Raw genomic sequence first — 25,275 nt, 5'->3', positions numbered from 1 at the left:
GCAATGTTACAATATACCATATACATATTAATATGATATATCGCCAATGAGTGTAGTTTAGTTACATTTTGCTATAAGCATATAAAAGGCAATGTATGCAGACTGCTAATTTTACTGACATTATTCACTGCATGGGGGAGTTGAGTATCTATTGTGTATTATTTTCGTCAACGATAATCTTTTGATGTAGAAATGTGAATCCAATGCAGAATGTTCTCATATCATGTCATTCTGACGGTTAAAGAAGCAATTTTGTAATGCCTTCTGTCAAAGTCTCTCTACAACCCAGAAAGATAATGTTTTGTACAGCTAAATGAAAAAATGTATGCAATGTTTTTGGAGACTGTATGAGTGATAAGCTGGTAGGTCTTGTTGGATTTGACTGAACTTTTTATACTGTCATTTTCAGACTGCCATAAATCTGCCAAGATCAGTATGTTACATACGGTGTGCAGGGTGATGGAAATACATATTATTTATTGTTAACATTCTGGGCTCTGTTCAGTTCTTTGTGTTTGGACACTAAATTAATATCTAACTATTTTAATTTAGTGAATGTCTGTCCTTCTGTCTATCACCGATACTAAAGTGTCCCCGCCATGGTAACAGCGCCATGCTGAAAACAATGCCCAAATTTGGAGATTATGTCCGCTGTCTGTCTGCATGCTGACCTCACTGATAATATACAGTGTCGCCACCATGGCTGTCTGTCTGCATGCTGCATACTACTGACATCACAGACTGATACAATGGGTATTGCACAACTGGACATCAATGGTGACTGTCACCGTTCTGCCCAACGGGCACCGTTTCATTTTTGAAATGAAAGAAATACATGTTTTTAGCCGGGGAGCCACAGGCCCAAAAGCTCAAAGAATAGGATGTTACCTGTGATGTCATGACATACTTTTAATTTTTGTTTTTTCTATTAATTTGGTCATCAAGGTCCACAGAATGAGAGGCCTGCTCTGCCGGAAATCCTGCGAAAAAAAGTTATGGCCATTTGTATATTCACTCCATCGACTTCAATATAAAGGAAAGAAACACACCAAAAAAAAATGCTTTAAGTAGCATGTGAGGGGTCAAACTAGGGATTCTTGATGATTCTGAATCCATTGCAAGCATTTGTTTTGCATGAAAAACATTCCTTGGGCTAGAAAACGGACCAAAATAACGGTGAAAAGTGATGACTCATCACTTTTCACAGGTTTGAGAGGCTGAAATCTAGCCCAAGGAATGTTTTTCATGCAAAACAAATGCTTGCAATGGATTCAGAATCATGAGGAACCCTTAGTTTGACCCCTCACATGCTACTTTTTTTGGTGTGTTTTTTTCCAGTATAGTGAAGTCAATGGGAAACTTTTTTTCGCAGGATTTCCGGCAGAGCAGGCCTCTCATTCTGTGTACCTTATTGACCAAATTAATAGGACAAACTAAAATTTGGAGTATGTCATGACATCACAGGTCCTCTCTCATTTTGGCCCAGTGGCTCCCCGGCTATTTTGGCACGCACCACTTTAGCATACCTGCTCAGCTCTACACAATGTACAATAACTCAACTCATGCAAAATGACGTAAACATGAGTAAACGTAATGTTTTATTCTTAACACATTCATTTTCCATCTGCCAACAGCGGAACTGGTGAAGAATGACAGAATAGTGAAACTAAACAATAAACTAGAATAAAACGTGATCATTACCATACTGCATAACTTTAGTTTACATACAGGCAATGCCTTGCTGCATATACTAATAAGCAGTATGGCAAGCCAAGTAAGCCAAGTGGTGCAATTACTCGTGGGCAAAGAAGAGATCACACTGTAAAACTAGTAAAAGAAAGATGTATCCGTTATGCACTTGTATCTTCAAAAGGGACAGAGGCGATGGGTTAGTTGAGTAGGAAGGGGGAAAAATAAGGAGAAGTAGGGAGATTTGGTTAGGGAGAAATCGGAGAAGTAGGGAGATTTGGTTAGGGAGAAATCCCCGTAGAATTGTAGATGTTCACGCGGTCATTTGGGCAGACTGGGCTTCCAGCGCCTGTGCGGTCCACTCCGGAGCAGCCGTGCGGATCTTTTCCACGAGGTTGTTGACTGTGAAACACAGAGACTGGATCTGCTTGTCCCAGGTAGGAAGTGGCTCACGGGTCTCAAAGTGGACAATACTGTCAATCTGATCAATGAATCCATTCATGCGTCCCTCCGTGATCATCTGCGAGGCGATTCTCTCAGCTTTCGCCGGAGGGATTTCCAACAGCGCCCCCAGCTCTTCAAACGTGATATTATTGTACAGTTTACTGGCGGACAGCAGGTTGTGCTCTATCACGGCTCTGTCGAGGATGCTGGAACCGTCCCCCGTGGTGGCCTTCTGGTGAGGCATCAGCATGGCCGCGAACTCCTGCAGCTGGTTGCCTCTGATGATGCGGTCCAGGTACATCTTCTCCAGGATGCCATAGGCGGCCAGCTGCTGACAGCGCTCGTCCTTGAACAGAGTGGCCAGCATGCGGGAGCGCTGTTGGCCCGCAGAGGCCAGGATGGTGCAGTTCAGCGCGTGCTTCAGAGCTTCCAGGCGTTCGGTCTCGTGGACGATGGACTTATAAGACAGCTCGTTGTACCTCTGTGCAGCCTCAATGAACTTCCTCCGAAAGTCCAGGACTCTGGCATAGCAGACCTGATTGATTGAAGAGTTTATTAGCAGTTTGCAATAGAAAAAAAGGACAGTTTCATGAGCAGCAGCACAAATCACTGGTACAAGGTCAACTAAAAGGAAATCCTAGTACACTTTACGGCTTATTTACACAGGAACCACTTATGTATCTCATATAACATTGAAAGACAGACGGATAGAACATGGTACTTTACATGATTGGATAACATAAATTACACAAGCAGAAAAGAAAAATAATAAATATCTAATAGACACAATATAATAAATATATTTTTGTATATCAAATATAATATATAATATAATAATAAAATATAGTAACCTTGTAGTGTATCTGTAACTGTTCGTTGGAGGACTCGTTCTGAAGCAGGGAGGCTCTGTTGATGTAGGCTTCTGCCTGCACAGGGTCATCGTCTTCTAAGTACAGGCGGGCAATCTTCAGGTATGTGTCCAACTTATAGTCAACATTGTACTGCTTCTGTCCCGTTTCGAGGGGAATCCCGACCAAGACCTGGGCAGCATTTTTCCAGTCGCCCTCCTTTTCATAGATGGTGGCCAGGTGCTGTCTGACCGAGGCGACCTGCTCCTCAAAGGAGATCACCCTGGGCTGGATCTTCTCCAACGTGAAGTGATACACAGCCTTGGCAGTGGCGTCGGGCAGGGTGGGCACTTGGGTGCAGAAATCAGTGAGCAGCTGTCTGGAGACGACGAGACTCACGTTTTCGTTCACCATGGCTTCGACGAACGCCTTTAAAGACTCCAGTTGATCCGCGTCCGTGAACTGAATGGCCTTCTCCAAGATCTGGCGATACTTTATGGCCAGATCTTTGTGAGATCCAGTTGAGTTCATCAGCAGAGCGAGCTCCTGTCTCACTTCGGTCGCCATCTTCGCCAGCGTCGGTAGTGGTAGCTCTCCGTAGTTGCAAGCCCCACTTTGTTCTTGATCGTTCACTTGCAAAATATGTGTATTATATTTAGCAGCTTGCTCCAGGAGCTTCTCTGGTCCTGCAGCGAGTTTAGACGGAACTGACTGACGGAGGAGCGACCTGGCGTTTGCCAACGTGTCTGAGCGGTGTGTATCTGGTATCTATTCTGCATCTAGCTTAAGGCAAGACCCAAATTCAGTTTTTTTTTTTTACTCAAATCTTTGCTTCTGGGGGTCCCTGGAACAAAATATTTTGGTGGTCCGCGGCCAAATAAATATCATTTTGGGGGTCCTTTTTGAGAAGTTTGAGAACCACTGAATACCGTAGGCCAATACTAGCCATAAATCATTAGCCTCGTAAACCAGTCTCCCTTCCTGACTTCATCTGCAGATTCGAACTGAAGATGGGAGGAGTCAGTTTACTAGGCTAATAAATCATAGCTCTTGTAGAGTGCTTTTATTTTGGGAAGTTTTCTCTCTAAACGTCCCAAAATAAAAGCACTCTACAAGAGTTATGATTTATGGCTAGGCATGTAGGCCAATACTACAAATGTCTTCTAAATACTAGCAGTCAAGAATGACAATGGTTCTCTCACATTTTGTCATGTCATTGATGTCAAGGACCCCCAAAATGATATGTATTTGGCCTCGGACCCCATATCAAAATATTTTGTTCCAGGGTCCCCCAGAACTGCCAGAAGCAAAGATTTGAGTTAAAAAATATGTTTTTGGGTCTTGAATATCTATTCTGCATCTAGCTTAGGGCCTCAGACCCGTTGGGAAACACCAGGGCGCCTCTGGCTACTTCCTGAAGGTGAACTGTATCCGGGCCACTCGGAAAAGGTCACCGCCGTCGCCATGTTTCTGAATGGAATTAACATTAGCCCAAAACATTGAACACTCACCACTAGCAATATCGTTATTTTTTATTTCCCATCTATTAGCCGTAGTCACAGTAGACGCTTTCCTGTAAATATGACTTTAGGGCTTGTGAAGCTACTACATAAGCGCCGCTAACTGTAAGTAGCCTCGCGAAGGAGATAATTGTAATGTTTATTTATTCAGTGCGAGATGGCCTGCTAGCAAGAATAAGCTAAAGATCTTTAACCAGCCAGCCCAGTACGAGTGTGCCTGGGTTGGGTTCGGGGTAATTGCTGGAATGCCCTAGACAGAATGTGAGGTTATTAATATGTATTAACACTGGTTAGATATCATATTTTAACCGCATGCTGAACTGTGGTGTTGAATCCTGCCTGTGTATCCCGTTAGCCATTAGCTGCTGCTGCTGCTGCTAGCTATTATACGTTCTCCATGGGAAGCGGTGCCCGTTGTTAGCAAACAATGCATCTCACGAGCCGCGTCTGTTAGAAATATATATAAAAACAATAAAACTGTTCTGGTGGTTTTTAACCCTTTTCATATCAAGGTCCATTATTTATTCGTTATTCGATTCATGGATGAGATGAGATTTAGCCACAAACAAGATATTGTCCACAATTCCATGTTGTATTGATGTGGGATAGGAGAGTTAACAGGCAAACGTTGATTAAAATAAAAAATACATTCTCTAATTGTATAGACTTCTTGTAAATTATTAAATGCAGATTTAACAATATTCTTTTTACGCTTTTGAGAGAAATGGACCCCAAGGGTCCATTTGGTTTCATGTTACACTCTCAAGGGTTAAAGAACTATATTAAGGGTCCATTTGGTTACCAATTCACCATTTAGCTGGGGACCACCTGGAAACCTCCTCAGGGACCACTGGTGGTTTCTGGACCACAGGTTGAGAACCACTTTGTTAGAAATAAATAAAAACAATTAAACTGTTCTGGTTTAGATTAAATGTTGCAATTTATCAGTTACACCTTTATCATACAATTTACGTCAGTGGTTTTCAAACTTTCATGTGAAGGACCCCAAAATTGTCACTTATTAGCCTGTGGACCCCCATTTGAAAAGATATGCCAGGGACCCCCATATAGGAGAATATTGTTACGGCTCTACTAGTAATTCTGAACCATTTTAATTTCAGGGACCCCCAGTTTGACTTGCATTAGGGCTAGGGACACCTATTTAATGGCATTTCTATCTCTGGGACCCCAATTTATACTGTAAAATCACTCAAGTGCTGCACGTTACTTGTGTACTCACCCAATAATGTATTCCTCAGCCTGGGAGAAAGATATTGTCCTGTAGTGTCATATCCATTTGAAAGTTCTGGCTGAAAACGTGTACTTTGTAAAATATCTCCACTTATCACGAGCCAACACGGACGATTTACACGACCGGGCAAGGGGCCAGGAATGACTGCTGGACTGAATATATCAAAACTTCCTTTGGGAAGCACAAAACGTACAGGGCACACAATCACGCAGGTGGTGTGATTAGTCACCCCACGTCAATCACAAGCACCTGTCAATTGCCCCGTACGTTTTGTGCTTCCCAAAGGAATTTTGATATATTCAGTCCAGTAGTCATTCCGGGCCCCTCGCCCGGTCATGTAAGTCGTCCGTGTTGGCTCGTGATAAGTGGAGATATTTTACAAAGTACACGTTTTCAGCCAGAACTTTCAAATGGATATGACACTACAGGACAATATCTTTCTCCCAGGCTGAGGAATAAATTATTGGGTGAGTACACAAAGTAACGCGCAGCACTTTAGTGCAGATTAGCTGCTAACCGCCGCGGATAGGGACCGTTCTATGGCTCCGGATTTGAGGGATTACACAGAGTGTCAATCGACCGAACATCGGAGACATTCTAGGGCTACGTTTTCATGTAAATGTACTTATACCTATTTATTAGAAGTTCCTAAGTTCTGAACGTTTTGACCATTTTGGGTTAATGTTGTCCCCTTGAAGGGAACCACTGATCATCATTAAATATATTATTGTAATGCGGAGACCCACCCCTACATGCTTGTGGAATATTTTGGCCCCTTGCCTGTTCTATTCAGAAGTGTAAAAGGCTTCCTGGTGTGAATTTGTTAAGTGACAAATGTTTTATATATTTATACTGCTCACCTCTTGTATTGCTATATATTGAGTACAGAAGTATTAATCACCTTTTACAATGTTCTGTTATTCACTCTCCATAGATTATTGTATTGAGGCACAGTAACAGTGTTACGCAATGCACCATGGAAGTGGATCACAAAATATGCAACGGCAACTCCAGAGGTCCAAGTCTGCCGCTGGATCGGAGGCAGATGACCAACAGCAGTCACAACAACAACAGCAGCAGCAGCCAGCAATGGCAGTTAGTCAGCAGCAAGCTACAGTCAACCACCCCCAATCCCCTGTGACCACTTTCACTTCTGCAGCGAGCCCTTCAGCCCCCCAGTCCCCCAATTACCAGATAATCATGAGTCGCAGCCCTGTCACAGGCCAAAACATGAACATCACCCTGCAGAATGTGGGCCAGATGGTAACGGGTAACCAACAGATCACCCTAACCCCTGTCCCAATCCAGAACCCGGCCTCTCCAGGCTTTCAGCATACGGCCCAACAGTGGAGGTTTGAGCACGCCCCATCCTCCTACATCCAGGTCACCTCGCCTCTGCCACAGTCCATGCAGCCCCAGAGCCCCACCCAGCACAGCCCGGTCCCCTTGCAGGGAGTGACACGGCCAGGAGCTCCCACAGCAGGTTTGGCAGTGTGTGGACAGAGTCCAACGAGGTTCGTTGATGCCAACATGTTGGTGCGGCAGATCAATTTAAGTCCTCCGGGTAGTGGCCACTTTGTTTACCAAGACGGGACAGGTTTGACTCAGCTTACTTCAGCCAATGCTGGCCAGGTACAGCTGACCTCCCCAGGAGCACCAGGCTCCGTGAGGGAGCGTCGGCTGTCCCAGCCCCACTCGCAGACTGGAGGCACCATCCACCACCTAGGACCTCAAAGTCCTGTGGCGACTGGATCCGCTCTACAAACTCTGGGTAGCCCTGGCCACATCACCACTTCCAACCTACCTCCACAGATCAGCAGTATCATTCAAGGACAGTTGGCACGCCCCATGATATTTGAGAAGACCGCGCAGGGTGTGGTTGCTGGAGTAGGACCAGCTGCCACAGCGTCATTCAGTATGCCTTCCTCCATTCCTCCCTCCAGTCCGTCCCTCACTAATGCTCCTCAAGGTATCCCCAACACGCCGCTCACTCCCACCAGTATGGCAGTGGGCACTGTGAAGAAGCAGATGTCCAAGAGGTTAGAAGAAATTGCCCCCTCCAACCCGGAAGTTGCCCAGCTGAGGAAACAGTGCTTAGAGCATCACACCAAGAAGATGGAGAGCCTGAAAGAAGTCTTTAAAGACTATCTGATTGAGCTTTTCTTCCTCCAGCACCTCCAGGGAAATATGATGGACTACATGGCTTTCAAAAAGAAGCCCTGTGTTCCACTTTATACTTACTTGAGGCAAAACGACCTGGATCTGGAAGATGAGGAAGAAGAGGAGGAACAGTCTGAGGTTATTAATGACGAGGTAATGCATTCACAAAATGTCTTGATATCACAAGATTGTAAGTAGATATCACAAGTCTGTAAGTAGGAAGAATTAGGGTTAATAATTTGAACCAAGAAGTTCACTCATTTTACTTTTTGTGCCTCTTTCAGGTGAAGGTTGGCACTGGAAAGGATGGCCAGGCAGTGACACCAGTTGCCATAGCAACACAGCTTCCACCCAATGTGTCCGCAGCGTTCTCTGTTCCACAGCAGTTTCAGGTGACAGTGGCAGTGCTTATCTAAAACTCCCTAAGTTACAGAAACGGTTGTAAATCAGTTTTAATTCTCTTGAATACCCTGCAGCTATATTTGTTTAATGAAATCACTTACTAACTGTCTGAGAGGCTGTCTTTGCAGGGTCTCCCAATTGTTACAAGCCCTGGAGACATGGATGCCTTTAAGAGGCAACAGGCTATGGTGCAAGCAGGTAGGACAAGGATCGTAGACCTCCCATGTCTCTGCTGTTGGTTCGTTTCCTATCCCCTTTGCTTTCTGTTTTTCGTTGATTTGTTTTTCTTTTCTCCCCTCTAATTGCTTCTGCTTTTAGATATTTGGCATCCTCTACTAGCACTCTGTGTAGAAGCCTTAACCTCGAGGAAGGAGAGGTGGCCTGTAAGGTTTCACAGAAGGTCATTGCTGTGTGTGCGCCGAGTGCCTAATTTTGCGTTACGAGGGTATTGTGTGTTTTACATCCCAGATCAGATTAAGAGGTCCCGGATTGACGTTGGTCGCCATGGGCTGATTTTCCAGCATCCTGGTGTAGCTCCTTTAGGATCACCTGGCGTTCCACTTCAGCAGCTTATGCCGACTGCGCAAGGTAGGAGTGCTACTACCAGGCCGCTCTTGTGTTCTGTTCGATGCTGCTGGACGTAGCCCATTCCTCCATGTGAAGGAGAGAAAATAAAAAGAGCAGCCCTCAAAAAAATACTTCCAAGCAGCATCGGCAGTCCGATCTTCATCCATCTGCCGGATTTCCCAGCAAGCCACAGGAAATTCAGTCTTAGTGTAACCCAGCTCCAGCTCTCTGTCAGGAAAAAATGGGGAAGACGACAATCCAACTCTGAAGAAGAGTAGCCACTCACTGGGAAGATGCCATGTCTTATGATTTTCCTTTTTTGTTGTAACTGTGGATCATCCATCTTTACCCATCTTTTTCTTTTCCAAAGTTCATTCTTCCCAGCTGTCTTTATTTGGACGGACTTTGCCCATGCTGACGACTTGTCAGCTAATTTGGAGGTGGATCACAGAAAGTGGAGAACCCCGGAAAATGTTTCAATGAGGTGTTCGTTTTTACTCATTCCATGAGTTCACTCTTTCTGCCTCCGTTTTCAGTTTCTCATTTACCACTCACTCCTTCATGTCTTCTCCTCACCGGTGTCTAATCTGTATCCTTACATTCTCGCATTGGTCAACCTGGGTTCGATATCATTTCAATCTTAACCCATTTAGGCCTAGAATTATTGAATGCTTTAACCAGTGAAAAATAGCAGATATACAAGCTCACAGCGAGCTTGTAGATCTGCTATTTTTGAAAAAGTCGTGAAAATGTGTGCAAATCTTTGAATATATGTATTTTCAAAGCGAACGTTTGTAACTCAAATTTTGCTTCTGGGTGGTCCCTGGGCTGGAACTAAATATGTTGAATGGGGGTCCGTGGCCAAATAAATATCATTTTGGGGGTCCTTCACATGAAAAGGTTTGAGAACCACTGACACAGTAGTCTCTCAAGAACAGACTAACTGAGCTCCAGTTAAGTGAAAAGGACCTTTTCTTTGACTATGGCTGGCCAGATTGCTGACATAGAAACAAAATCTTAGAAGGATTCAAAAGACACTTATAGAATCGGGTCAAAATTCTAATTTTCACGAATTTTCAAAAATAGCAGATCTATGAGCTGTGAGCTTGTATATCTGCTATTTTTCAATAGTTAAAGCATAAGATAATGATACACAATATAGTGTACCCGTTCTGAATGGGTTCATTTGTTCGCTTCATCGTCGATTGTTTTAGAGGTCACGTCACATACTGTCGGTCTCTCTCTCCATGTTGTCACTCCATGGCATTTTGTTCTCACTTGGCTTCTTTCCCTCAGTCGAAGTAGGCGAGGGAATCATGTGGAGGAGGAGTTGTGTTCACGGCACACAGGTTTTTGCGTGCATTGATGATGGTTGGGTGTGTCAGGGGGCCAGGTGTTGATGATGTCGTCTAGGCCAGGTGGTGTGGCGGACAGGGAGGTAAGGGAGGTCGCTGCTTTAGTGTTGTACAGCTCCGCTCAGGCCTGCGGTCTGCAAGACCCCCCCTAGTGTGTGTCTTGTTTCTGCTCACCACTGTGCTGTGTCCAGGGTTCCCACGGTCATGAAATTCCTGGAAATATTTTGAAATTAGAAAAATATTTTTCCAGTACTGGAAAGGTTTTGGAATTTATCAAGGGTCCTGGAAGGTCCTGGAAAAAATAGCTATGCATTGTCTTTGGTTATTGATTTTGTTAATACCTCTGAAATGACAAATTAAACATGGGCCAAATTGTTAAATATTTGAGGCAGAAATTGTGAAAATAGCCGATCTACATGCCCACAACGCCTCGCGTTGCGAGGCGTTGTGAGCATGTAGATCTGCTATTTTCACAATAGAACCGTGTTATACAAAATTCCTCAACTCTTAGTGCTCGTCAGGGTGCCGGGTCCCCAGTTAAAACATTATTATTTCGGGGGTCACGACCTGAAAAGGTTGAGAACCACTGGCATACACTCCCTGTCTTTGGGCATTTGCCCATAGGAGTAAGCAAACCTGTTATTGAGCTGAATTATTGTTCTATAGTCCTGGAAATTGGGTTAAATATTCTGGAAAAGTTTTGGAAATAAATTGGTAAAAATGTGTGGGAACCCTGTGTGTCGCTCCGTTGTGCACCTCACTATGATGGAGGCATTCATGTGCCTGTAATTGGTAAAACATACATTGCTTCATGCTTCATGCATGCCGAACATGGTGTTATTGTGAGTGTTTGCCTCTGTTTCCCTTTCCCTACCTTCTTCCCCTGTCCTTTACTATTTTTCCTATTCATTTTCTTCCTGAACATTTCTATTTTTCTTCTCCCAAATTTCTCTATCGAGCTCTGTTAAATTGCATGCCTACCTTTTTGATGTATTGAAGCAACATGCTCTCAACATCTGAAAATACAATGTTTTTGTTTTGTTTTTGCATTACTCAAAGTAGTATTTTATTGTATATTTATTGTATTATTTATTGTATTTTATTGACATGTAGACTATCACTTTTAGTTCATTTCTTCTGTGATCATTTTCTTCCGTATGATTTTCATTAGTTTCCCACTCTTCAAACAGCAGGTGGTAGTCCACTGCTGTTGACTCATACAGTACATCCAGTTCATTAATCCATTTAGGCCTAGAATTAGAAGGATTCAAAAGACACTTATAGAATCGGGTCAAAATTCTAATGTTCACGACTTTTCAAAAATAGCAGATCTACGAGCTCGCAGCGCGGCACTCGGTGCCGCGCTGTGAGCTTGTATATCTGCTATTTTTCAATAGTTAAAGCATAAAATAATGATACACAAAATGTGTACCCGTTCTAAATGGGTTAATCCAGGTCCTGAGGAGCTGTAATATTACCTAAAGCTTAATAAAAAAAAAGCAAAGCCATTGGGTAATTAGAAGATGACCACTTTATCAGTTTGTTCCTAATTCCAATATAATTATAATATGCTCCGTGCATAACTGTAGTTCCAGGTTTTTTCAGAAGACGGCACACCTGTTTCGTGATACTGTTCAGTTTACAACAGCGTCATTTGATTAGGTCGGCAGCAGATTCGAAACGGAAAAGCATATGACACCTTAAGTTCATATCTGTTTCTGGTTCAAATCTGGGCAGAGCCAATCAAACAAGGCTGTGGGAAAATGAACAGGGAAAAGGTGAGACACATTCTGGGACTATAGTCATGCACAGAGCCTATAGGGTGTGCCAAATGTAGTTCTAAGAGCGGCCATTTCTTGGGTAAACACAGCCTTACACAGGTGTTCTGATTAGACACCATTAGTTCTATGCAATCAAACAATTGAAACACCTGTGTTTTTACCCAAGAAATGGCCGCTAAGGACTACAATGACGTAGGCGCTGCCACACACTATACTTCGGTGTGAATGTCAGACGACCGTGTACTAAAGGGTCTTTTAGGTTTCATAGGTAAGCAAGACACTTTTTTGGAGTAAAAACTAAATCAGGAAACAAGAATGTATCATAACCTCGTTGTTTTCTTTTGCCCCCCTCTCCTCCTCATGCTTTACGTTTGCCCTCTTTGATTAATGTGCCCCAGGCGGAATGCCGCAAAACCCCCAGTCAGTCCAAATTGCAGGACAGAAGCCGAACCAGCAACAGTATGACCCGTCCAAAGGGCCTCCGGTGCAGAACGCCGCCAGTTTGCACACCCCTCCTCCCCAGTTGCCGGGCAGGCTACCCCAAGGCGCCTGTCTTCCCATGGCCGGCCTGTCCATGACTTTCTCTCAGCAATCCCAGCTGGTGGAGGCTTCAGCCCAGGCTGCCGGTCAGCTTCAGGCGCAGGGGAAAGTGCAGGCGGCCGGGGCGCTCTTGGCATCGGTGAACGCCCACACTCAGCTCCAGGCCCAACTCCAGCAGCAGATGCAACCTGGCCTCCACATCCAGCTGCAGGCTCAGCAGCAGCAGCAGCAGCAGCAACAACAGCAACAGCAGCCACAGGCCATGCCAGGACAGGCGGTCAGTCTACCAGAAATCATTCATGAGTACTGAAGGACTTTACTTGCCTGAATTGGACATTTGGTTTGGTCTACTTATTTATTGGACCATACTGGTCTAAATATGTCAAGTTTATTTAGAGGTTTGAATATATTGTCCCCCCCCAAAAAAAAGACAATTGGTGATGCCAGCAGCCAGACCACCATTATTGTAATCTCTAAAGACCTATTCAGAGCTCCACAGCTGAATCTGCCAGCAACTCCCATTAACATGTATAGTTGTTGTTATTAGGAATGAAAACATCCGTCTCTACACAGATGTCGGCCCGTGTAGAGCCGATGGGTTCCCAGACTGCCAATATGGCACTTATAAAATGAATGGGCTAAAATGTTCTAAAAAATGCCCAGGGAAATTTGAGGATGGGGAAGTAATACATTTTCTTTTGAGCAGATTTACCAAAACCATGTGAAATGAGTTTATATAGACACCTAGTATCTTTTGTTTATGCATAAACTGTGAACATACCTAACGTGTAAATGTATCAATTCATAGTCGTCTTCTCTTCCTCAGACGGTGGCTCTTGCACGTCCTGGCACAGAGTCCATCCAACCGGTCCAGAGAATGATGACCAACTCCTTGTCCGTGTCTTCCATGTCTCCTGCCCCACTATCTGTTAGCAACTCTGTCCCATCACCCCACACTCCCAGTCCACTCCGGCCTCCGGGGTCCAACATAAACCCAGGCTCGCAGTCCAAACTGGCTGGGACCAACGGCACCTCGACAGTCAAGGTTGGGGGCTTTGGCCAGAACCCGACCATGCAATCCTCACAGGACGCACCACCCCACGATAAGCATGTTGAGCAGGCCAAACTGGTACGTTTATTTATAATGTATTTATTTTTAGGAAAATATGATGTGATTATCCTGTGCTGTTGTGTCCAGCTTTAGCTTGAGAAGGATGTAAAAGCGATTACATCTCTGCAGTCAGATTGACTGGTAAACAAGTCAAAAGCTGTACTACATAATATTTGTGTAGTACAGCTTTTGACTTTTTTTTTTTTTTTTTTTTTTTTACTTATTTGAATTACTATTTAATATCAAAATAAACATACACTTTCAAAACAAATACTTACCAGCAAATCGGAGCCTTCATCAGGCCAGAAAGGCAAGTTGTGTACAATGCATTTAATTTTAAATGAGTATTTGCTCATCTTATCTATATTGTCTACCCACCAGTAGGGATATTCCATCGTTTATCGTGATAAAACGTGATGAAAAACACTCACGATAATCGTACCGTGGAGATTTAATTTATCGTGAAATTAACCTCCGACATGCACTGGGATCAATTCACCTTTTATTTGCTGAGCTGCATATCTGGTACCATTTAAATCTGGTACCATTTAAAATGCACTTATAATATACGTACTTGATACAGTATTTCTTTTTTCCCTCTCTACCAAATTTCTATGCCAAAAAAATAGCCGATCTACAAGCTCACAACTTGTGAGCTCGTAGATCTGCTATTTTTTGTCAAATGTTCCGCCCCAGGATAATGGATGTCAGGGATATTTTGATTATCGCGATAATATCGTAAATCGTGATTTCTTTGCTCACAATAATCGTGATATGAAATGTCATACCGTCCCATCCCTACAAGGGCTGTCACGATATGACATTTTACATGACGATTAATTGTCACTCAAATAATTGGCGATTAACGATTTAATTGTGTTTTTGTCGTGGATAATTACATTTCTGTTTGGCTTTTAGGCTTTGAAGTTGTACATGGTAGATATGACACATAACCTAAATATACAAAGAAATTACTGACATATTTGACAACGTACTACTTAAAAAATTACTTTGATAGTGGAAATAGCCGATCTACAAGCTCACGACGCGTTGTGAGCTTGTAGATCTGCTATTTCCACTATTTTTTACTTTAAAAAAATCTATGAACATTTTTCTACATGGAAACGATTATGACGATTATGAAAAATATTCGCGATTATGTCAAATAATCGCGATTAGACGATTATGTAATAATTGTGACCGTCCCTAATCCCTACCCACCAGGAGAGCCAGGTGCATCAGCGTATCTCTGAGCTCAGGAAGGAGGGCCAGTGGTCTGCCAGCAGGCTGCCAAAGCTCATGGAGGCCTCACGACCAAAGTCCCACTGGGACTACCTGCTGGAGGAGATGCAGTGGATGGCAGCAGACTTTGCCCAGGAGAGAAGGTGGAAAGAGGCTGCTGCCAAGAAGGTATCAAGACTGAACATATTATTCGCAATATCTTGGAGTATGGTAGTGCAGGGTTTCATGCAAGAAAGAAGTCTAGGGGGAGGATGCACTGGAGGGGTGTAAACATGCGCTCGTGCATTGGGGCTGCAGGCATTGACACTCAAGGGCCATTTATAGTTACGTATGGTTGATTTTGTGTACGTTTTTGGGTGAGACAGTACGTACGGTAGATACGTTGACATGCATAGTTCCTCTATGCGTTATTTACGTGCCGACCCACTCTCCGCTCCAATTCTGCTCCCGTTGGGGCCGCGCTCCACATGGAGGGGGTCTTCTGCACAGCACACACGTGTAAAAACCGAGGCATTTTTAGCCAAAATATGTAGAACCACAGAATTTCTTGACCCGACGACCGACGTGATGTTTTGTAACATTCTGGACTGGTTCTGCAGGTGCTGTCTGTCGGCAACATTATCGCGGTAAATGCAACTCCGCGAGGGTACAGATTTAACCACTCGGACTGAGTAATAATAACAAAACACAGTGCACTGACTGCACCCATCTCGCTTTTGGAGGAGAGGTGGTGTGAGTGTGTGCGCGCGCGCGTTTGTGTGTATGTATTCTCATGCCAATACAGCCGTTTGAGCCTGTGAGGAGTAAGACGTCTTCTTCACCAGTGGTTGCAATGACGTTCCTTTTTTACAGTTTCTTGCTAAACTATATTTCTTGTTGGGACACATAGTTTCAGAACCGCTGTTATAAGTAATTGTCCTCACTACTGCCACTTAATAGCTTGTATGTTCCTAATGTTATGATAATGATTATTGTAAAGCCCCAGTGCACGCTCTCCTGGGAGGGTGTACTCATGTCCTAGTCGAGGCTAAATTGGTTTCCCTGTAGTGGTGGTACAAACAATACATACCAGATGTTTAATTATGGTCCTGACCTGTACCTTACCTTTCTTTTTAATGTAATAATTCTTATCCCACGATTTTAAAACCCCATGTTTTCACCCAGTGCCAATTGCCTAAACTAATCCTGGTTTCTGCTCTCCCTCTGCCACGCCTGGGGAGCCCCCAGCTGGCCATGAGGAGGAGGTATAGAAACCAAGATTACTGCCTGTTTTTGTGAGGGTATCTATCTACCCTAGGAGACAAGGGGAGAACATGCAAACTCCACACAGAAGTACCTTACCCTTCTAATGTGTCCCCACTCTAGTTGGTTCGGACCTGTGCCCGTTACCATGAAGAGCAGAGGAAGACTGAAGAGAGGACTAAGAAAGAGGAGGAAATGCATCTTCGGCTCATCGCCAGTACCATTGCACGGGAGGTGGAATTCTTCTGGTCCAACATTGAACAAGTATGTCCTTATTATGTTTGAGAACAGGACATTGCAATCGAATTACGAACAAAGGGCAACGATCTCACAGATGTATTTAATGTTTCAGGTTGTGGAAATTAAACTCCAGTTCCAAATCTATCAGAAAAGACTGAAAGTACTCAGCTTACAGAAAGCCTCGGCCAAGGGTAAGCGTCATTGGAAATGCTTTTCATTTGAAATTATTAAAATATAGTTTGGAGAATCGTGTTTGTGTTTGTGTGTGTGCGTGCGTGCGTGTGTGTGTGTACTATATTCTTATACTATATCACTAGAGACTATTTAGTATTCATGGAATTATTATTTTACTTTTCATGATTTGTATGTTGTGGGGAATTCAATAAGTTATCATTTAAAACACCTCTTACTCAGGTTTGACCTTGTTTTGGCTATTAACTCTCCTACTGCCAGATTATTTATTTATTTATTGGGTCTGGCGCCATCAAAAAGCGGCTTACCTTGGCGACGTTATAGTAGATAGACAGACAGACATTTATTTATTTATTTTTATTTTTTTTGGTTGTGCAATAGTGCACTTTGGTCTGCCAGGCAGCAGAGGGCGGCGTCATGCGAGAATGAATGTGAATTTGCCTGTTATGTGTTGAAGAAGAAGAAGACCAGTCACTGGCCACAGAGCCTTACAGCCGGAGGAAATCAACAAGGAAGTGAATTGTTCTCCGTTGATCTAACGCATAATGGATTTTTTACACCATCACCGCGGAAAATGTGTTTACAGTAGACGGCCGCGCGACCCCTCATCAGCTTACAGTCATCAGACGAACGAACCGAACGAGCGCCGTATTGGCATCGAGGTTCTGTAAAAAATGGGGCGAACGTTAACGTTCAAAGCGTGGGAAGAGTTAACTACAAAAGTATAGAATAAGCAATATTTTACTGTTTTTCAGGACCTGCTCATTCAACAGGAGCCAAAGCTGAAAAAGAGGTAGGTGATCCACCGACCAGCTCGGTCATCACACTAGCAATGCACCTCTTATACCTTGGACACACATTGATCATGTTGTCATAACTACAGGATCTACCTGCCTCAAACCGGAAAAGAAAATGCAGTCCGTTGCTTGATGAAGAAGGTACGTATGACACGTGTGTGTGTGTGGGGTATGAACCATCATTCTGTCTTTTAACCCATTTAGGCCTGAACACATTATGACGCAATATTTTATGCTTTAAATATAAAAAAAATAGCAGATATACAAGCTCGCAGCGCGGCACCGAGTGCCGCGCTGCGAGCTTGTAGATCTGCTATTTTTGAAAAATCGTGAAAATTTGAATTTTGACCCGATTCTATAAGTGTCTTTTGAATCCTTCTAAGATTTTTGGAAAAAAAACTGTTTCTATGTCAGCAATCTGGCCAGCCATCGTCAAAGAAAAGGTCCTTTTCACTTAACTGGAGCTCAGTCTGTTCTTGAGAGACTACTATGTCAGTGGTTCTCAAACCTTTTCGTGTGAAGGACCCCCAAAATGATATTTATTTGGCCACGGACCCCCATTTCAAAATATCTAGTTCCAGGGACCACCCCCAGAAGAAAGATTTGAGTTACAAACGTTCGCTTTGAAAATCCGTATATTCAAAGATTTGCACACATTTTCACGACTTTTTCAAAAATAGCAGATCTACAAGCTCGCAGCGCGGCACTCGGTGCCGCGCTGTGAGCTTGTATATCTGCTATTTTTCACTGGTTAAAGCATTCAATAATTCTAGGCCTAAATGGGTTAAAGAGCCTGTGATTGTATGTACTCTACTACTATCACTACTACTAAAGTCACAGTTGTTCACTACTATGTGTCTGCCTTGTCCTATAGTACCAGATGAGGAGAGTACTATAGAGGAGCAAGAGGCCATGGAGGAACAATTAAACCAGAAGACAGAGTTGGCAGACTTGGCCAAAGATGGTACTATCCTTTCTTCTGAAATATTCATACCTACCTTAATTTCTTTAACCCATGGTTTGTGGCTGACTTTGTGCAAGGTTAAATCATTGTTTTGGTCACCGTTTTATACTTCATTGTTGCATCTGGGAGCACCAGTGCTACAAAGTAAAAAATATTAATGTTGAGACCTGCCCTGCTTATCATTATTATTATTATTTATTTGTATTATTTCTTTCAGCTGAAATGCCTCTTGATGCCTTGGTGAAACAGTATGCTGGGGCCTATGCTGATAACTTTGCATGGCCCCAGCCAAGTCCACAGACTGATGAAGATGATGTGGAGAAGATTGAAGGTGTGCTTATGATCTAAATATCAAATATAAACATTATTTTTCTTTTTACCCTCCTTCTCGTTTAATGGCTATCTCCTCAAACCCCTCACTAGACTGGTGCCCTTTCTCACTAATCTTTTCTTGATTATTTTCCAGATATGGAGTTTGATGAGCGCCGTCTCCATGCAGCTGTCCTAATTGACTCCCTGCTCAGTGTGGACCAGTATCGCGGGACAGACAAATCCGGCTCTACGGACTCTGATGGCAAACCCATTATGGACATAGCCGAAGTGGCAGCCGCCACAGAAGTCATCCTGCCCAAGGGCAGTGCCAGGACCACCTCTGCTGTAAGTCATATTGCAGATAGATTCTAGGGCTGGGGTCTTCAACATTTTCAGGCCAAGGACCCCTTAGTTGAGAGGGAGATGAAGCAGGGACCCCCACTACCTTTTCATAGATTCCATAGTTTTATTGTTTGACAGCACAATCATCAGTGTATTTTGGATTCATGTCAATTTGTGTTTTCAGATATTTAAACACTTCAATACTCAATACGTAATAAACTTGACCTTTCACTCTGTACTCTTTTTACCCTCTACACCAAAACTCTTTGCCGAAAATAGCCGATCTACAAGCTCAGAACGCCTAGCAGCGCGAGGCGGTGTGAGTTTGTAGATCAGCTATTTTTGGCTAAAGTTCTAAGAATATGGACAAAGATTTGGAGGACCACCTGTAGTAACTCTGAGGACCCCCTAGGGGTCCCGGACCCCCTGTCGAAGACCCTTGTTCTAGGGGATAGTTGAAGATGACTGAAGATGTAAATTCTCACATCTGCTGTGTAACCCAACCATATCAATACACAGAAGTCGACTGTTGTTTATATATTATTATATACCATTATATCATGTTATATCATTGAGCTGTAGATTTATCAAGAGGATTATTTCAAAATGATGTTAAATCATTATTTTTATGTCTCAGAAATAGGTGGGAAACTATAGCTAAACTTGGGTCACGTTTGTTTACCTGGGTTACACCTTCCGATAGTGCCACTTAAATGTTAACATGAAATAATAGTCCTGCTAGTGTTCAGCAGTATGAGGGTGAAATAATACAGCTTATTGTGAAAGTAAGGTCGCTGATTAGGATAAAGATACCATGGATTCGTCGATTCGCGACAGTGAGCAAAAGGATTGGCGAACGCCATGTCCTGTGGCCAAGCACCTCCAGGGACAAGGGGTTGGGAACCTCTGGTATAGAGAATATCAGGGAATTACTTACAGCAGTTCCATTAATAGCAGCCATTCTCTTATGCTTAAGTGTGGAGCTACATTAATTATCTCTGGTTATACTTTAAACTCTGTAGATGGTGTTACTGTACAGATTGCATGTGCATTACACTTGTAGTTGTATGTGTAAGTATTTGAATTGACATTTTTTTTTTATCGCTATAATCTTTGTTTTGTGTCGCAGACCCGCAGCGCAGCTCCTTTTCTATTGCATGGCTCACTGCGAGAGTACCAGCAGATTGGTGTGGATTGGCTGGCGAACCTCCATAAGAAGCACCTCAATGGTATCTTAGCTGATGAGACGGGTCTGGGCAAGACCGTCCAGACGGTGGCTTACCTGGCCCATTTGGCAGGCCAAGAGGGTATGTATGTCTCCATAACAAAATGCAGTGGTGTCGCACCAAATTCTGGGCCCTTGTGTACAAGGATTCACTGCGGGTCCCCCCCCATGAATATTCCTCATAGGGGGAGGGGGTTTAACCCATTTAAACTGGGAACGCATTATTGCGCATTATTTTGAAAAATAGCAGATCTACAAGCTCACAGTGCAGCCGCGCTGCGAGCTTGTAGATCTGCTATTTTTGAAAAATTTTGAAAATGTGTCCAAGTCTTTGAATATTTCAAATCCTTCTAAGGTTTTTTGAAAAAGCTATGTTTCTATGTCAGTGGTGCTCAAACCTTTTCATGTGAAGGACTCCCAAAATGATATGTATTCGGCCACGGACCCCCATCTCAAAATATTTAGTTCCAGGGACCCCCCAGAAGAAAAAATTCTGTTACAAATGTTCGCATTCTCACGACTTTCCAAAGTGCCGCGCTGTGAGCTTGTATATCTGCTATTTTTCAATAGTTAAAGCATAAAATAATTAGGCCCCTTGGGCCCTAGTAACTCAGTACCACTCCCCAACCCTTGTGATGCCCCTAACAAAAGGTCTAGGAAACTAGGAAGAATATTATATATAGTTATAAACGCATATTTCAGTGTGTATGACGTTCTCCATGAAGGCTTATTGTACAGACACTGTTTTTGTCCGAAGGAATCTGGGGGCCTCACCTCATAGTGGTGAGAACGTGTAAGCTGCTGAGCTGGGAGATGGAGTTCAAGCGCTGGTGTCCTGGCCTCAAGATCCTCCTCTACCTGGGCAATAGACAGGAGCGCAGGGCCAAAAGAACGGTACTTTTCTCTTTTACTGCATTTAATTAGAAATTTATTGTCTCCGCCAGGCCGAAAGGCATGGCCCGAAACAGTTTTGCACCCTGTCTGTCTGTCTGTCTGTCTGTCTGTCCGTCCGTCCGTCCGTCCGTCCGTCCGTCCGTCCGTCCATCCGTCCGTGTGTCCGTCTGTGAACAGCTAATCTCTGGGTTAAACTTTGCACACACACTCCCTGGATGCCAGAGCAGAAATGCCCCAAATCTTTCACATGGACCCGTTATAGCGCCACCAGGAGGCCACAATAACCTACCAGAACTAGCGGAGATCTGTTCTCGGAAGAGCACTGCTTCTAGTTGTTTTGTGTCCTCATCTAACCAACCCATGAGAAAACATACACAATTGCTATATTTTGACCTTGGAACTTTCACTCACTTGGCTCTGAATTGTGAAATGGTATTTCTTTCAAAACTAGGCCGAGACTGACTATAGTCAATGTTGTTTTTTTCCCCCTAGTGGTGGGGAGAGGCAAACAGCTTCCATGTGTGCGTGACCTCCTATAAGCTGCTGCTGAAGGACCAGAGCCACTTTGTGAGGAGGAAGTGGAGGCATCTGGTGTTGGACGAGGTGCAGCTTATCAAGAACATGTCAGAGAAACACTGGGAAACCGTTTTTGCCCTCAAAAGGTCAGTGGGGATGGAAAACCAAGATGTACTGAGCTCTCTGAAGCAAATTGTTCTTTTTTTTTTTTACTCCGTCCAGTATTTCTGCAGCAGGATCGATGTGATCTTTCAGGAATTCTGAATGCATTGGCTAGAAGTAATCTATAAATGGAGAGTGTTAATAATTCCTCTGCTCTATGAACGTTAACTCTCCTACTGCCAGATTATTTATTTATTTATTGGGTCTGGTGCCATCAAAAAGCGGCTTACCTTTGCGACGTTATAGTAGATAGACAGACAGACATTTATTTATTTATTTTTATTTTTTTGGGTTGTGCAATAGTGCACTTTGGTCTGCCAGGCAGCAGAGGGCGGCGTCATGCGAGAATGAATGTGAATTTGCCTGTTATGTGTTGAAGAAGAAGAAGACCAGTCACTGGCCACAGAGCCTTACAGCCAGAGGAAATCAACAAGGAAGTGAATTGTTCTCCGTTGATGTTAACGCATAATGGATTTTTTACACCATCACCGCGGAAAATGTGTTTACAGTACACGGCCGCGCGACCCCTCATCAGCTTACAGTCATCAGACGAACGAACCGAACGAGCGCCGTATTGGCGGAGAGGTCTTGCGAATTGGGGCGAACGTGAACGTTCAAAGCGAGAGTTAATGGCAAATTAGTAATTGATAGCCATTCAAGTCTACAGTATATAGCGCACCAAAGAAATATGATGCAAGAGGCAATACATTTCCTGACTCCATGCTTAAGCGTCATTCCCACTGGGCACGATAAAGATAAAATATATTGTTTTAGAAATCATTCTTAACTGAAGTGGATCGTAGTGTCCACACCACAGCGATAACAACAACGTTCATCTATGTGAACGCTGACATAATTTATCGTTAACGATAATTATCGTTATAGTTATCTGGTGGGAATGACGCTTTAGTGATCAGGTTTTCTTTTTGCAGACTATCACAACAACCAAAATATCTACCACAGTGTGTAAGCACAACAATATGTATTTAACTGACTATAAAATTGAGAGCAAAATGCATTATATCCAACCTGTTGTAGAGAATATAACATCTACCATGTGCAGAAATTCACTTGCAATACAAAGGTAGCCCAAGTATATGTCTTGCATGTAGTAATAATGACATTTTGTCACAGTTACAATCCAACGTTGCAATCCAACTTCTGCAGTATTCAGCAGAGTGAAAATGTCTTTGACAGAACAGGCAAGAACGCAATGAAGTGATAGAATTTAGATTATGATGATGTACATGCTGTCACGCTGTGTGCACTGTTAGTGTAGGAAATCAGTGGCTCTGACAGATCTCGATGAGAGAACGTAACACTGGTTGATCATTCTGGGTATGAAGATGTCATGCTTTCAACTCGGCAACAGATCATAGTTGGCAAGTCTAACGGAACAGCGGTAAATGTAATGCCACATTCTTCTGTAAGGCCTGAAATGTAGGCAAAACACAGTATTTCAGCCTATGAATTTTTGTTTCTTATGTCTCGACACTTTAAGTAGGGTGCTACTACCTTAATGAACTTGAATGTGAATGAAGAATTAAGCTGATCAGAATATGAATAATGTTGATTGTCCAAATGTCCAGCCACTACACTGTCATGATCTTGTCTTCCAGTGAGCAGAGGATACTGCTCATCAACACTCCTCTGCAGAACACGCTGAAAGAGCTGTGGACCATGATCCACTTCCTGCTCCCAGGAATCACCAGGTCCTACTCTGACTTCCCTGTCAAAGCCGGCACCGACCAGAACCAGGACTACTGCCATAAACTGGTCATCCGCCTCCACAGGGTGAGTCTTGGACCTGTCTAACTATCCCTGTTGACCACGGTTAAAGAATCCCAATATTCAGTCTGTTCACGATAATCGTATCGTGGAGATTTAATCGTCCTCCGTCATGCACTGGGATCAATTCACCTTTTATTTGCCGAGCTGCATATCCGGTGCCATTTAAACCCTCTATTGGTAAAACGTACTATAATAATAATAATATAAACATACTTGATACAGTATTTTTATTTATTTTTCACTCTACCAAATCTCTTTGCCAAAAAATAGCCGATCTACAACGCGACGCGTTGTGAGCTTGTAGATCTGCTATTTTTTGGCAAATGTTACACCCCAGGGTAATGGATGTAGGGGATATTTTGATTATCGCGATATCGTAAATCGTGATTTCTTTGCTCATAATAACGGTGATATGAAACTTTCACATCGTCCCATCCCTAATGTACGCCACATGTTGGAACTATAGCAATACCTTGTGAGGTATGAGGCGGCTTGCTGTCAATCAACCAAAATGTTCTGAAATATTTGCTTTTTCTAACTGTAGATGATTCAGCCCTTCATTCTGAGGCGCTCCAAGAGGGATGTGGAGAAACAGCTCCCTAAGAAGTACGAGCACATCCTCAAATGCAGACTCTCCAGCCGGCAGAAGAATCTGTACGAGGACATCCTAACTCAACCGGGGTGAGAGAAGGGTTCTGCATGAATGGCATGATGCCTTTACTGATTGTAGTTTTACTGACTTTTAGAGAAGTGCTTTTGGTGAATTCAACCAAAGGGTGGATTCCACAAAGGCACTGAAAGCAGCTTGAGAGAAAAACTCATTGGTTTACATTTACGCTACAATGATTCAGTTGTATATCTGTCTCCCTCTACTGATGGAGAGAGTCAATTGCAAAGACGTCCAAACTACAGTATAGGTAACAGCGCATCTAGTTTCCAATCCATCCGTCTGCTTCAAATATATGTATTGACAGACATTGTCGACCAGCCTGTGTCCTACCCAACTCCAGTACAACGAGACCACCTCCAACATGTGCTCATTATAATATAATCAGCACTGTATGGTAGAGCATGATATTATGTATCAGTCTACCATACACAGGGTTCCCACTGTTATGAAATTCCTGGAAATATTTTGAAATTAGAAATATATTTTTCCAGTACTGGAAAAGTTTTGGAATTTATCAAGGGTCCTGGAAGGTCCTGGAAAAAATAGCTATGCATTGTCTTTGGTGATTGCTTTTGTTAATGCCTCTGAAATGACAAATTAAACGTTGGCCAAATTGTCAAATATTAGAGGCAGATATTGTGAAAATAGCCGATCTACATGCTTGTGAGCATGTAGATTGGCTATTTTCACAATAAAACCATGTTATACAAAATTCCTCAACTCTTAGTGCTCGTCAGGGTGCCGGGGTCCCCAGTTCAAATTTGATTGAGAACTGGCATACTCTGCCTGTCTTTAGGCATATTGCACATAGGAGTAAGCGACTCGTTATTGAGCTGAATTATTGTTATATAGTCGTGGAAATTGGGTTCAATATTCTGGAAAAGTTTTGGAAATTAATTGGTAAAAATGTGTGGGAACCCTGCATACAGATTAGTTCATTGTATTCGTTAATATAAGTGATGATTAATGGATTGAGGTTTTAACCCAACCTAGCAACACATTTGACTCGATTTGCAA

At 43.2% G+C, this 25,275-nt stretch overlaps 2 protein-coding genes across 14 annotated transcripts in view; one reads left to right on the top strand and one right to left on the bottom strand.

The window, feature by feature from the left end:
- Window positions 1-1,585: 1,585 nt before the first annotated feature.
- Window positions 1,586-3,671, bottom strand: LOC308296046 (COP9 signalosome complex subunit 4-like). Its single transcript, XM_080739163.1, has 2 exons — window positions 2,985-3,671; window positions 1,586-2,668 (listed from the first exon to the last, which is right to left on the bottom strand). The coding sequence occupies exons 1-2, from the start codon at window positions 3,546-3,548 to the stop codon at window positions 2,003-2,005; spliced, it is 1,230 nt and encodes a 409-aa protein (XP_080595289.1). The 5' UTR covers window positions 3,549-3,671; the 3' UTR covers window positions 1,586-2,002.
- A 785-nt stretch (window positions 3,672-4,456) lies between these two features.
- The window catches only part of ep400 (E1A binding protein p400), a gene marked incomplete at its 3' end in the record, with an annotated part of 86,436 nt that continues 65,617 nt past the window's right edge, over window positions 4,457-25,275 (top strand). For all 13 annotated transcript variants that reach the window (XM_080739396.1, XM_080739405.1, XM_080739401.1 and 10 more), the window contains exons 1-19: window positions 4,457-4,606; window positions 6,688-8,066; window positions 8,198-8,305; window positions 8,444-8,513; window positions 12,417-12,835; window positions 13,385-13,687; window positions 14,894-15,079; window positions 16,277-16,417; window positions 16,506-16,584; window positions 17,341-17,378; window positions 17,469-17,523; window positions 18,257-18,346; window positions 18,564-18,677; window positions 18,813-19,003; window positions 20,130-20,307; window positions 20,983-21,119; window positions 21,612-21,781; window positions 23,417-23,591; window positions 24,133-24,269. In XM_080739396.1, the coding sequence (XP_080595522.1) occupies window positions 6,723-8,066; window positions 8,198-8,305; window positions 8,444-8,513; window positions 12,417-12,835; window positions 13,385-13,687; window positions 14,894-15,079; window positions 16,277-16,417; window positions 16,506-16,584; window positions 17,341-17,378; window positions 17,469-17,523; window positions 18,257-18,346; window positions 18,564-18,677; window positions 18,813-19,003; window positions 20,130-20,307; window positions 20,983-21,119; window positions 21,612-21,781; window positions 23,417-23,591; window positions 24,133-24,269 (3,935 nt within the window). In that variant the 5' untranslated portion in view covers window positions 4,457-4,606; window positions 6,688-6,722. The remainder of the gene's footprint in view (window positions 4,607-6,687; window positions 8,067-8,197; window positions 8,306-8,443; window positions 8,514-12,416; window positions 12,836-13,384; window positions 13,688-14,893; window positions 15,080-16,276; window positions 16,418-16,505; window positions 16,585-17,340; window positions 17,379-17,468; window positions 17,524-18,256; window positions 18,347-18,563; window positions 18,678-18,812; window positions 19,004-20,129; window positions 20,308-20,982; window positions 21,120-21,611; window positions 21,782-23,416; window positions 23,592-24,132; window positions 24,270-25,275) is intronic.

The sequence above is a fragment of the Nannobrachium achirus genome (assembly GCF_963921795.1).
Source record: "Nannobrachium achirus genome assembly, chromosome: 12".
Classification (NCBI taxonomy): Eukaryota; Metazoa; Chordata; class Actinopteri; order Myctophiformes; family Myctophidae; genus Nannobrachium; species Nannobrachium achirus.
The sequence above is the reverse complement of the archived record's forward strand: the minus strand, read 5'-3'. Positions and strand labels throughout refer to the sequence as shown.

Excerpts from the sequence above, each read along its gene's own strand:
- LOC308296046 (XM_080739163.1), bottom strand. The coding sequence starts at position 3,548 with ATGGCGACCGAAGTGAGACAGGAGCTCGCTCTGCTGATGAACTCAACT. Across the intron at positions 2,669-2,984 it reads AGTTACAGATACACTACAAG|GTCTGCTATGCCAGAGTCCT; the intron begins GTTACTATATTT and ends TCAATCAATCAG.